Source organism: Megachile rotundata, chromosome 16, assembly GCF_050947335.1.
Source record: "Megachile rotundata isolate GNS110a chromosome 16, iyMegRotu1, whole genome shotgun sequence".
In the NCBI taxonomy this organism is placed as follows: Eukaryota; Metazoa; Arthropoda; class Insecta; order Hymenoptera; family Megachilidae; genus Megachile; species Megachile rotundata.
In genome coordinates, this window is record NC_134998.1 from 6,219,187 (window position 1) to 6,231,836 (window position 12,650).

At 30.6% G+C, this 12,650-nt stretch overlaps 4 protein-coding genes across 6 annotated transcripts; 1 reads left to right on the forward strand and 3 right to left on the reverse strand.

The window, feature by feature from the left end:
- The first annotated feature begins 36 nt into the window (after positions 1-36).
- On the forward strand, positions 37-3,215 carry LOC100875757 (protein-lysine N-methyltransferase EEF2KMT). The gene is made up of 5 exons (XM_012290464.2): positions 37-522; positions 594-737; positions 816-1,004; positions 1,082-1,571; positions 1,649-3,215. Exons 1-5 carry the CDS (start codon positions 445-447, stop codon positions 1,753-1,755), a joined length of 1,008 nt encoding a protein of 335 aa, XP_012145854.1. The 5' UTR covers positions 37-444; the 3' UTR covers positions 1,756-3,215.
- Positions 2,538-4,214, reverse strand: betaggt-II (geranylgeranyl transferase type-2 subunit beta). Its single transcript, XM_003705475.3, has 6 exons — positions 4,054-4,214; positions 3,871-3,975; positions 3,443-3,799; positions 3,237-3,381; positions 2,969-3,144; positions 2,538-2,846 (listed from the first exon to the last, which is right to left on the reverse strand). Exons 1-6 carry the CDS (start codon positions 4,054-4,056, stop codon positions 2,628-2,630), a joined length of 1,005 nt encoding a protein of 334 aa, XP_003705523.1. The 5' UTR covers positions 4,057-4,214; the 3' UTR covers positions 2,538-2,627.
- A 253-nt stretch (positions 4,215-4,467) lies between these two features.
- On the reverse strand, positions 4,468-7,749 carry LOC100882484 (WD repeat-containing protein 43). 3 transcript variants are annotated; one of them, XM_012290452.2, is made up of 7 exons: positions 7,277-7,749; positions 6,321-6,815; positions 5,730-6,171; positions 5,352-5,652; positions 5,018-5,262; positions 4,738-4,949; positions 4,468-4,653 (listed from the first exon to the last, which is right to left on the reverse strand). In XM_012290452.2, the coding sequence occupies exons 1-6, from the start codon at positions 7,469-7,471 to the stop codon at positions 4,750-4,752; spliced, it is 1,878 nt and encodes a 625-aa protein (XP_012145842.1). In that variant the 5' UTR covers positions 7,472-7,749; the 3' UTR covers positions 4,468-4,653; positions 4,738-4,749. The 3 variants fall into 3 exon arrangements, with proteins under 3 accessions (XP_012145842.1, XP_012145841.1, XP_012145844.1); XM_012290451.2 differs by having other exon boundaries at positions 4,468-4,629; positions 7,277-7,748; XM_012290454.2 differs by lacking the exon at positions 7,277-7,749 and adding an exon at positions 6,961-6,984 and having other exon boundaries at positions 4,468-4,629.
- A 175-nt stretch (positions 7,750-7,924) lies between these two features.
- Hex70a (hexamerin 70a) lies at positions 7,925-10,754 on the reverse strand. Its single transcript, XM_003705474.3, has 6 exons — positions 10,484-10,754; positions 10,070-10,406; positions 9,329-9,738; positions 8,939-9,258; positions 8,514-8,866; positions 7,925-8,414 (listed from the first exon to the last, which is right to left on the reverse strand). Exons 1-6 carry the CDS (start codon positions 10,700-10,702, stop codon positions 8,011-8,013), a joined length of 2,043 nt encoding a protein of 680 aa, XP_003705522.2. The 5' UTR covers positions 10,703-10,754; the 3' UTR covers positions 7,925-8,010.
- Between the last annotated feature and the right edge of the window lie 1,896 nt (positions 10,755-12,650).

Sequence of the window (12,650 nt, forward strand, 5' to 3'; positions counted from 1 at the left end):
TGTTTAGAATAAGCGAGCGTACGCTTATTCTTCTTCACAGGCGTATCAATTCAACGTGTTTTAATTCAATGTGATTCAATTTGACGTATTTCAATTTGACCTAATTCAACTTCATGTATTTCAATTTGATGTAAATTAATTCATTGTAATTGAACTCTACATGATTCAATTTAGTGTAATTGAATTCGGTAAATTGCGTGGCACGCACTCTGGCTTTTATCTTCGTTGAAATTATTAGAGCTAATGATGATACACTGTGAATTAAATGTTTTGTTAATGAAATATTGTTATTTAGAATTTGTTTATTTATATAGAATAGAATAACTTTGTAAATAATTTATTATGGAACAGGAGAATTAATTCTATTAAAATAGTTATGAAATAATATTGATTAAATACAAAAATAGGCATAGATGTGGTTGTACATGTTTATAATAGAATAAAATGGATTATTCTTTTAATATCAACTGTTTAATGAAATATTTTCTTTGTTGTACACCAATCAATACAATGAATTTGCTTGTATGTAAGTTTTATATCAAATTTTTAAATAATATTGTAAATAGCTCCATACGATTATATGTTAATTTCAGATTTGTGAACAAAATATTGATTATCTTCTTAATCTTGAAAGACAGCAAGAAATTGTGGAAAATACAGTAAACAGTAATTTAATTAAAAAATATCCTATAAAGCCATCTTATCAAAAAGCATTTTTAAAGTGGCTCATGAATAAGGTATAAAAAGTTAATTTGTAAAATTATTTGTGTTATTAGTACCGCCTTTTACATTATTAACACTACTTTGAAATTTAGATTGAAGAAAAAGGTGGTGTTATTCATGACAGCATTTATGTTACATATTGCAATTTGATATCTTCATCACCTGATGAATCTAGTCACTATCGTCATTTTATAGTAGATGATGAAAAATTAGATTGCATTACTGTATTTGAAAGTACTAATATTATATCAGAAGGGACTACAGGATTATGTAGTTGGCAGGTATATTTGATACAGTTATTATATGTAATTGTCAATATAATGTGATTTATCATAGTGCTATTACCAATAATTTATAGGGTGCCATTGACTTAGCTAACTGGTGCATTGAAAACAAAAATGAACTTTCTGGAAAAATCATTTTAGAACTTGGTTGTGGAGTTGGATTTACAGGATTATGCACTATTAAAAAATGTTTTCCAAAGCAATATATTTTTACAGATTGTCATAAAAAAATCTTTGAAATGCTTTTAGAAAATATTAAGCTTAACTTATTACCTGGTGAAAAAATAATGCAGTCAAAAATTGATAGATTAAAATTGGAAGCAAAATATAATTGTACAAATATTAAAGTAATGGAATTAAAATGGGAAGATATTGACAAATATATTAATGAAGAGTGGGTTATGCCAGATATAATAATGGGAGCTGATATTTTATATGACATAGACTCATTTCATGCATTACTAGTGGGATTAAAAATGTTTTTATCTCGTAATAATACATATGCTATTATTGCAGCAACAATTCGTAACATGGACACTTTTTCACAATTTCTTCATCAACTAGGTATTTTCTTAAATTTATTAAAAATCATATTTTTTAATTAATATGTGATAACTATTATTTTCTTTTTTCTCATACAGAGTTTCATAAACTTTCTTTTGAAGAATGCAGCATATCAAAGAGAACAGTACACATGCAATTCACAAGTTTACCTATTAAGATATTAAAAATTTGTCAGGAAAGATGATAATAATTTTCTATTAATGTAATTGTCATTAGCAAGAATAATCACGTGCAAAAAATGTAAAATTTCTATTTTTACAAGCTCTAAGATAATATATTACATATTTATGCTATTCATAATTTTATTTCAATTTTTATATTTATAAATATAACACTATTGTATATATATTTAACAAATATTTTTTTATAAAAAATTGTATCATATTATTGGTAAGCGTGTTTTGTTATTATCTTTTCTTTGCAAAAGGATGAGCCAGTTAAGAGACAACTTTATTTTATTACATTTTATTTATTCTTGAGCGCACGTAGATTTTTATATTCTTTGATTTTGTGTAAGTTATTGTGCTGTATTATAAAACATGTACCCTCTAAAAAAGTCATATCCCTAACAAGTATAATTTATAGTTACAAAAGCCATTTACAAATGATGCAACATGCAATTGTTAAAGTATTAACTTATTTGCACTTTGAACGTATATATTCGTTTATTTTGGACAGTCTCTGTATTGTATAGCAATTTTTAAGCAAAGCTGGTGATTCTAAGAATAATTTTTGTAGTATTAAATTTGTATATACTTGATGGATTTCCTTTAGACTTTTGTGCATGAAATTGTACACATTATTCTAATAATGCAAAGTAATATTAAAGTGCCCAAAAGAGTTTTTTACGAATCATAAGAAATAATCATATTTTTAAATTTCTTAATAATGCATATGTCTTGTTTGCATCAAACATATATGTACAACTTCGACGGCTAGTAAAATGAAAAATAATCAGTGAAACAATTAATATAAAAGATATACACTATATTTTCTTATTTTATATTAGTTCATAAATATTCAATTTGAATAAAGATTAGATTTTTTAATTAAACGTCAATTGCTTTGGTCAAGCCTCGATGGTTTCAGTTGTAGCCTCTGAATTATGTATTCTGGCATGCAATATGTTGGATTAATCTTTTTCAGAGGATAGTCAGTATTTAAGAGGGACAGTGCAGTTAAACCAAAGAGAGTGTGAAAAGGATCAGCAACATCTCCTGGACGATCACTAAACCCTCCTGATTCTGTATCCTGACATGCCAGTACAAATTTTACCTGCAAAAAATTTGTTCAGATGTTTTGGTTGATGCAAATCTACATTCATTTGTATTTTAAATATGTCTGAAAATTGAATGCATAACAAGATTATACAAATATCATTGTTTAAAAATGCATACCAACTGATCTTTATTAACCCAATGAAGTCGTCCAAGAATGGTGAGTGCAGAAAGCACCCACCAAGAATAACATACATCAGGTAATTTTTCTGGTCTGCCATTTAATCCTCCAGATGGTAGCTGTCTTTCACAAAGCCACCAGCTTAATTGATCTGCATCTACTAAATGAAGATTACCTAGAAACATTAATTTATTTTGTAACATTTATAAATACTGTATAACAATAAATACTCTATATTGTACAAAATGATAGTTTTATAAAAATTACCAGTTATTGACAGAAGTCCTATGGAACAGTAAATCATACCAGCATGACTTTCAGCCCCAGGTTTTGATCCAAAACCACCATCAAAATTCATACACTTCATTACAAATTCAACTGCTTTATCCACATTTATTGCATCCAATCGATGCTAAAATAGAATCACATTTTATTTTGTTACCTATGTTTGTATTTATGCAATATTAACTTACTAGAAGAGATAAAGTTGCCACAGCACAAAAAGAAAATCTCATATCAACTTCTCCCCAAATATCGCCAGTGAAACTTCCATCTGATTGTTGTCTTTCTTTTACATATTTTACAACTTTTTCTACATCAATGATATCCAGAGCATCATAGATACAAAGTATTTGTATTGCACTTAAAGTATATAGAATGTGTGGATCATGTTGTAAGCTTGCAGCTATACCTCCACTTTCTGTTTGACACTGAGCTATAAATTCGAGCACCTCATTTCGATTAGTTTGTTCCAACTTTCCCATAAGATCTAATGCAGTTAGACCCCAGTACATGCCGGACATTCTCATATGTTCTGTCATACAATATATCTAAAATTTTTTAATTTTGCTATATTTATCTTTACTTTTCATAATGTTAAAATGTCATGTATTATACTTACATATTCATCCTTATCAGTGCCATAGGAAAGTAGGAAATTTGCATGTTTTTCCAATAGCAAGTCAGGAATCGAAGTTGGAACTTCAATATCATGTTTTGACATTGGCTGATAAAAAGTAAATTTTTAAAGAATAATTATTAACCTCTGCTAAGTTTTTTATATCATATTATTTTTTTTGCTTACCATGTTATAAAAATGTTTAAGAAACAGTAAAACGGTTACTAAATTTTACTAAAATACATTCATTTAGACAAAATTACAAAACTATTTGCGTGTACTATCCTTCTGATAGAAAATTTACACAGCATACACCCCATCATATGCCTTAACCTCCAAATCGTATCGCACAAAGTTGTCATTTCTTCTCTCAAAGATTAAAAGGCGCGAGTATTTGAAAGGAGAAGAAAGTATAAGAAGACTGCAAGCCAAAAACAATTTTTCGCGCAATTAAAACTTAAATGTTTGTTCTATCTTTTCTTTAATATATTTGTTTATTCCCAAATATTTGTTACTTAGTTTTGGTATTAAAAGTTTTATATAAATTTGGACCTTTACATAAAATTAAATATTTTTGAATATAATCAGAAGAGACTTAAATTAAAATTGGAAGTATAAAACTTTCTTTATAGTTACAATAGTTGATATACATTTTTAATAACAATAAAAATAAATTGTTTATGTAGAAAAATGTTATTTATTAACATTTTCGATATTTTTTTTTCTTTCCACGACTGTTATATTCAGGAACTCGAACGTTTACTGGAACAGAATATAATAACGAATCTAATGCTTTATTAGGATTTGTTATATTTATTTTAAACTATTGATATAAATTTGTTACAGTTAAAAATTCTTAGTTTTTCTCACCTAAATTAATATTTAACTGGATATAGATTTCTCTTCTTCTGTGTCAGAATTCGTGCTTCTGGCATCTTCGTCATTTTGTTCTTCTTGATCATCTTGATTCTCTTGATCCTCTTGATCTTCTTGATCTTCTCGATTCGACATTTCTTCCCAATTTTCATCAGATTCGCTTTCTAAATCCTCATCTTCGACTCCATCATCTTCGTCTGATGTATCTATTTATATACGTTCATTTTAGAAACAAATTATATGTGGTGTATTAATAACAATTTTGAAGACAAACCTGAATCTTGATAAATTAAACAATTTTCAGTAATATCCTTATCATGTTCCTCCATTGTTTGAGCAATTTGGCCAGTAACAAGAGAAACACGTCCCTTAAGTTTTGAAAGCTCTGTTAAAAGAGCTAATTTGGCATCTATTAAATTTAAAATTGGTCCAAATAATTCCACAAGGTCTGCTTGTGACAAAAAATGACTTGCATGTACCATTAGCAATGCCTCTAACCATCGTACTGCAATTTTGCTCCTGTAATTAAAAAGAAAATTGTAATAAACGAAGTATCATTTATATTTTCTAATATTGCATTTTAAATGCTTACAAACTATGATTCTTACGTGTAAGTTTTACCCTGAAGTAGGATAGTCAGTTCTTTAAGTAGTGGACCAATTGCCTGAATTGGTAATTTAGTAATGGTATTCCTAATAATAGACTCATTCTTGGTGAGAAAAATATTGTTTAATATAGTTTTGTCTTTACTATTTAAGCCTTGTAACAGAAGCTGTGCTCGATTGCTACCTGTGGTTGTAATTTTTCCAGTAGGGCTACTCTCAGTGCCTAGGCTCAAATTTTCTAGTCTGTCTTTTAATAGTAATTGTGATCCAGAACCACTTTTAGTCCTTTTTGTTGTGGCTTCAACTACATGCATTAAATATAAATCAATTGAAAGAAATGAAAATAGCATTAATTAAAAAGAAATATTAAATGATACATACCAGGTGCAAGGTACTCCACATTGTCTTCTATTACTGTAGACTTTACTTTAGTAATTTCTTCCTTCCTATCTTTACTTCTTTTACTATCTGAGCGTACTAAACATTGTACTTTGTTAGAAAAATCTGGAGTAACCTTTTCAAATATAGGAGTGATATACGTTCCATATGCCAGTAGCAGTTTCTGATCTTCCATCAATTTTGCATCTAAGATGGAAATTTGTTGAATACTGTCTTTTTGACTAATATCAGAAGCAACTGCAATATTTAAACTAGGCTTCAAAGGTTTCGTTCGACCATTTGGCTGGTATTGAAACAAGTGTGCTTGTCCAGACCTAGTTACTACCAATACAATAACTTGTGAATTTTCAGAGATATTTACAGATACACTTATAGCATCATCTTGTAGAGCTAAACTTGCTACAGCAGCTTTATCACTTCTTTGCTGGAAATATTTAAATGGTTGATGAGTATAATCATTTATTACATTTATCATTACTGTGTCACCATATATTAAAGTAGATATATCTTTTCAAATTTCTTAATTTTTGACACTTAATAAATATTAATAAACACATGTGAAAAATATCTTACTTCATCCAAAGCCCAAACACTAAGACAACCATCACCATAAGCTCCACTAATAACATAATTGTGTCCAAGTGGCATCTTAACAGCACAAAGACACGTAACTTGATTAGCATGACCTGTGAATGTCCTGATCAGCTGTTTAGTATTCAAATCCCACCATTTAACAACCCTCTCCCCCGACAATAAACTTTTTCCATCTTCTGTGACTATTAATGATGTGGTTTTTCCTTTCCCTGACTTCCATTTACATTTTACCCCATTTTCTTGAAGATTCCAATGAATAATATGATGGTCATCTGCTGCAGTAAATAAACCAACATTCTCAGACCAAGTTACTGCAGTAACTGTACTAGCATGACCATCTAACTGAGATGAAACTGAAGATGTTGTTGTATCATAAAGTGTGACTTTTCCATTTGTTGAACCCATTGCAACAACACCCTTCTGAATGGGTTCTTCTGTAACTGATTTCCTCCTGCGTTTTTTCCATGGTGAAGGCTGAAAAATTATGAAAAATATTTATAAGACAATTTTAACACAAATTATATCATTTCATAATTTAACTTCTTATATACAATTAAAATGAAAAAAATTTACTAATATACAAGAAATATAACCTCAAATAAAATTTGATTAAACTTACACACTTTCTAAACAACTATTATCTTGAAAAGTTAAACGGAAGAACATTAAAAATAAATTGAATCCTTAAAGTAATCTTCTAAATGTTCAAATATAAAAATTATTTCTATTTGAAATTTTTACAGAATTCAAAATCCCGGGAAATATAACCTTGAAATTTTTATTACAAAAATAATAAAAAAGTACATAATTAAAGACATGAAAATTTTCTTTATATTAAAACTGATGTTCACTTTAATGCAACATATTAAATATATTTATGCTATCATAAAGCGGAAGATTTATTTAAGCATAAAATAAAAGAGCACATGGCTCACCGATGTATTTGTTGACCGGGAATTAACATAAAGCCACGCCAAAACGCAACACGGAGAAGAAAGATGAAAGTTTGAAACATATTCTTGCTTTAAACGACCAGTTCCTGTGTCCCAAACTTTTAATTTTCCATCATTTCCACAATAAGCAAAATATTTTCCATCAGGAGAAAAAGCGTAATTAGCGATAGTCGCCATTTTTTAACTATCGGTACTTCGAAATGAAGTAAGCTACAAAAATCTTTTCGTCCGCCAGCAGACGACTTCAGTCCATTGACATGTTTTTGAAACTACTAAATAATTTGATTTTTATAAGTAATGTACTACTTATGTATAATACAATAAAAGCTATTGGTGATTATGGATGAAAAGATTCCACTGTGCCGAATATGTGCCGAGATCTGTTGAATATTTTCCAGTTTCTCTAACTGAAGATGCGGCGGTTGTAATTATTAACCTAACTTAACTTAGCCTAATGTGAGTGGATTTTATACAGCCTAATCTTAAACTGACTTAATTATAATAATTATGTATAAACAACTCTGTACTATTATACTGTTTTTGATAGGACAATGGGTTTAAATATTTAAGGAGAGCAGGAAGTAAAGAAGATTTGAGAAGATGTATGAGTGAGTAATAATATAAATCATATTGGGAGATAGAGAAAGTAGCATTTATTATAAAATTATGATATCATAGAAGTAAATGCGCAAGATATAAATGATAGAGAAAAGTATTTAGAAAGTCATATTCATATCGAATTCGTCCTTGTGATAAATGAGAATGTTTTTGAACATCATATTGGGTGCATTGTATGTGAAGTCATAAAGAGGCTTGTCTAGAGGGAAACCAAATGGTCTATTGTCGAATTTGTAATTGCCAAATATTCTGGAGCTATACTGAGTCTCTGAAGACACTGGGCTGACATATAAGAAGAATTGGAATGGCATTCCTTCCTTTTTACCCTTTGGTAATAACAGTCTGTCTGGGAATCCATAGACTCTTTCATTATAACTGAATGATTCACCTCCATCAATAGACTTCAGAAGTTTCTTATAGAACATTTCACTTGATTCTTGATCAGGCATTAAGAAGAAGCAGTCTTGACTGTTGCGTACAACTTTGTTCAAACCGGCATTCACTGTTGACAATTTATAAAGATTATATTAAATATAATTACATGAAATAATATAGTTCAATTACAAATAATGTATTAACAAGTAACAGAACAAATACTTACAATCAACCATCCAGTTATCAATTTCATAGAAATATTTGAGACTGTCTGGAACTTCCATTATTTTGTGGTGTGCATCATATTTTGGTCCAAGGAAAAGTCTCAGTGCAGCCTTCATTGGTTTCTCAGAATTAATTGTAATGTGGAAATTAAATGGTTTATGATTCAGACGATACTGTCTAATCTTGATTAATAATGATTCAGCTTCTCTTTGATCTTTCACTAATAAACCATTGCTGATAGATGTGTCAAATTGATCAAAGTATGTAATTAACTTGTCAACAGCAAAAGATTCAATCTTCAGCTCTGGGTAAACAATTTCCTCTCTGGCATATGGTTTTTGATGCATCTTGTATCTGTAAGTACATATTAAATACTATTAAAATGTTGTTCTATATAGAAAGTAAAACTAATATAAAAGTAATTACCTGTAATAGTAACGGTATATTCTCTTGTAAAGTCTATAGAATGCAGGATCCCTCATGGAACTGCTGAATGTTTCCAAGGCACTAGGAAGAATTTGATAGGGACTTGCTGGTTCTAAGTTATAACCAAGGATCTTCCTGGCCAATAGATCAATGCTACCATAGAAGTCACGGTTGTAGGAGTCTGCATTACCCTCAATCAAGTTTCCAAGTATGTTCAAACCATCTTCATTTTTGTAAATGTCATACCACTTGCTGTCATTACGTAGTATATAACCAGAATCAATTGCTGCAGTTATTCTTGATTCCATATCCATGATATCCTTTAATAAATAAAATTACATTAGAATCAGCACTAAATGTCAGGTATACCTGTTTTTATTATACACTTACTTGGATATATTTGTATTTATAGCTGGGGAAGTTGTTCCATTCTGGTCTCTGGGGATATGGCAATCCATTGTGGTATGTCATAGTTGGATAGTAACCAGCAAAGAATGGCTTCTGCCAATCGAAGTCTTCGATCTTCGGCATATCATTGGAAAGTCTTTCAAGATAATATCTGTTCAATAGCTGTTTGTGTCCATAAAGGTATTCTTCTCCTCGATAACGTAAGAAATCAAATTCATCTGACTTCAGCCAGAATGGGCATTCTTGACGGAAGAAGAAGTAGTATGCATTGAGACCAATGTCCTCAGTAAAGTAGTTCAATTTGTTCTCAAAGTTGTATTCACGGTTAAGATACCAGCCAGAATAGTTGGCAGGGATTATGTATGTTTCATATGGCCCACTCTTTTGTGCGTCTGAAATCAAATAAGGTAAATCCTAAAAACGTCTAGCACGCGATATCGTGATCCATTTAGTTACCAAATTTGAATTTCTAACCCAGTGATCTACATTGATACAAGAGTAATTTCAAATCATGAATAATTTTATCTACCCCTTGTTCACTCTTATCCTCGTTTTCTTGTATACACAAATATTTTTAACCTCATAATTACTTCGATATTGTGCTTCAATAAAGTCTATTTAAAAGTCTCTCGGTTAAAAATAAACATTATTTTAAGAAAAGCGATTAATTAAAGAAAGACGTTATCGGTTAAAGCCATTAAGTATAGGAAGTAATAAGTTTACCTAATTTGCCATAAACTTTTGCATAGTGAGCTTTTTCTAGAGCCTCGGAATTGAAGAACGCATAGGGATAAATCTCGTACGGCGGTGGCAGCTGAATGTACATGGTGTCCGGTCTTCTAAACACCGCGTTGTAAAGGGCGAAGAAGAACTGACCCTCGTTGACGTAAATCCTTGCCCACAACGCAGTGTTATAGAAAGTGTCAAAATCGTTCGCGTAATAGAAGAGTCTGAATAGCGCGTCCATCTCCTTCAGCATCTTAGGATAGTAAACCGAAAACAGTTCACCCCGTGGAAGCATTCCATTCTTGTACATGTACAGGAACTCTTTCACGACGTCCTGAAAAGTGATCATGAATATTTTTCGATTAATAAGTTTATCGATTAATAAGTTTCGATCGCTGTTAAATTACCGACCACGTTCTTGTACGAGTTGATGTTGCTCTCGATGTTCCATGCTTGTCCTTCATTGTACAGCTGCACGTTCACCACGTTCGGTTGAGGGATGTGATAAAGCAGGTTGTAGATCTTCTTTTGCTTCACCAGGAAGTCCTTGTCAGCCGTTCTCGAGGTATAATATTCGGCGCTGACTAAACTGCAGGTCAGCAACCCTAACACCCAGATCCGTGTCAGCATCTTTTCCCAAAGTTCAAAACTCTAGCGTCCCAAAGCGTGGATGCTGAGCTCGCGGCCACTTTTATACCCTGTAATCCCCTCCATTTTATTCAATCTTTCGCTGTCAACAAGTATTAGGTATTCGATAATTTGGCGTGGGTCTTTTACCATCATTTTATTTATAGAAATTGCAGATCTTAGGTAGTCTGAATATTTGCAATTTTGATTTATTAGATCGGTTTTGATCGAGGCAATTTTGATTTATTTCTTAATGTGCAATATTTCAGGTTCTGTGCTAATAATTTAAATATCGGTATTGAGACATTTGTGATTTTTTTTAGTTTGTGTTTTTGATAAAATGAGGCGTATATTTTCAAACTTGGGACCCTGTATCTCTCAATTTTTATATTCCCAGGTTCTTATATTTCTAGATGTCTACAAATCTACATTTTTATAATCTTAGGTCCCTGTATCCTTGCATCATTAAGTCTTTATATCCCTAGACACAGTTCTAGATAGTTCTGGATGTCCTTAGATATCCTGAGATATAAAATATTTCCAATTATTTCTAAATATCATTCCGAATATTAAAAAGGATGGTTTTTAAAGAATACCCAAAGCTATTACAATTGTAAAAAGTGCGTAAATCGGCTAATAATTGTATTCGTTATCGCTCGTGTAATTAAAGTTCGATCGAAGATATCGGCTTATTGTGTTCAAAAAAATGACTCTGTTTATCACTACTTTCACTTGTTTAAACGTAGAAAATTAAAAACACGTAAATAAGACGAGATATCAGGCCTGGACTCGTAATCTGTGTGACACTTTGACATCGAGATGAGCGAATTAAGATTTCCGATTTCGCTAATAACGCAATGCGTGCAATTAAATTAATTTATATAAATCTTTCTCGAGGGAAGCGTTACGAACATTTTGTCGAAAATGGCGATTTTTGGAATTTTAAATTTTTATTCGAGAGAGTATTTTTATTTCGAAGATTATCAATGAAAACACTGGAAAATTTTAACAGAGTTTCAATACAGAAACTCGAATCTTCAAAGGTAACAGGTTGAAATGCATTTTGTATCACACTTGCTGTATCTAGATTAAGTGTTTGTATACGTTGTTTAATCGCATTTCATTACTCTTCGAAAATATTTAAACGTATAAAAACGCGTTATCAGTGATATTTCGTATCGCATGAAACACTTGCTCTCGGGATCATAGTTTTCTTATCCTTCTTAGTTCATATTTTGTCAATAATTCATGAAGATACTATTGTCTGGATAATGATTATCTGTGATTTATGCCGGAAATGAAAGCGCCTTGTCTGAACAGCTGCTGTTTTGCCAGCTAGGAGGTTTACTGATCGTCTCGCATAGACAACCAAATCTTGTTCATTTAATTTCCTATTGTCATTGACTTAGAATGGAATTAAACATATGCATTAAATTACATATCAAATGAACTGCGAAAGACTTTCATAATTCGTAATTATCAAGTTTTTAAAGTTTAAGTAAATTTTAAGCTTCTCTGTATTTTTAAATCTTCAGCTTTCTAAACTTGTGAATTTGTAATTTTTTGTCTACAATGTCTACAATTTTTGTATACAACGTCTTTGATATTTTTATATAGGTACATTCTAAAATTTCCAAATTATGTTCTTGAACTTCTGAATGTATACCTTCATGCGTACATGCCTCTTAATCTGCCTAGCTCTATTTTCAAAACCACAAATAAGACCGAAGGTGCTGGGAATAAAATTACATGCAACGTATCTCAAGAAGAATGTCTAGTACTACTGATAAGTTCATAAGAATGTATTCAAGATTTTAAGTTAAAGTGTTTTCAAGTTTAAGACTTACAGGAAGAATTCACAAAAATGTATATGATGTTCTATTTTATTGTACAGGACAGATACAGTAATTCATAGAAGATGTTACAATATTTTTTATGGCTATATGCGTGG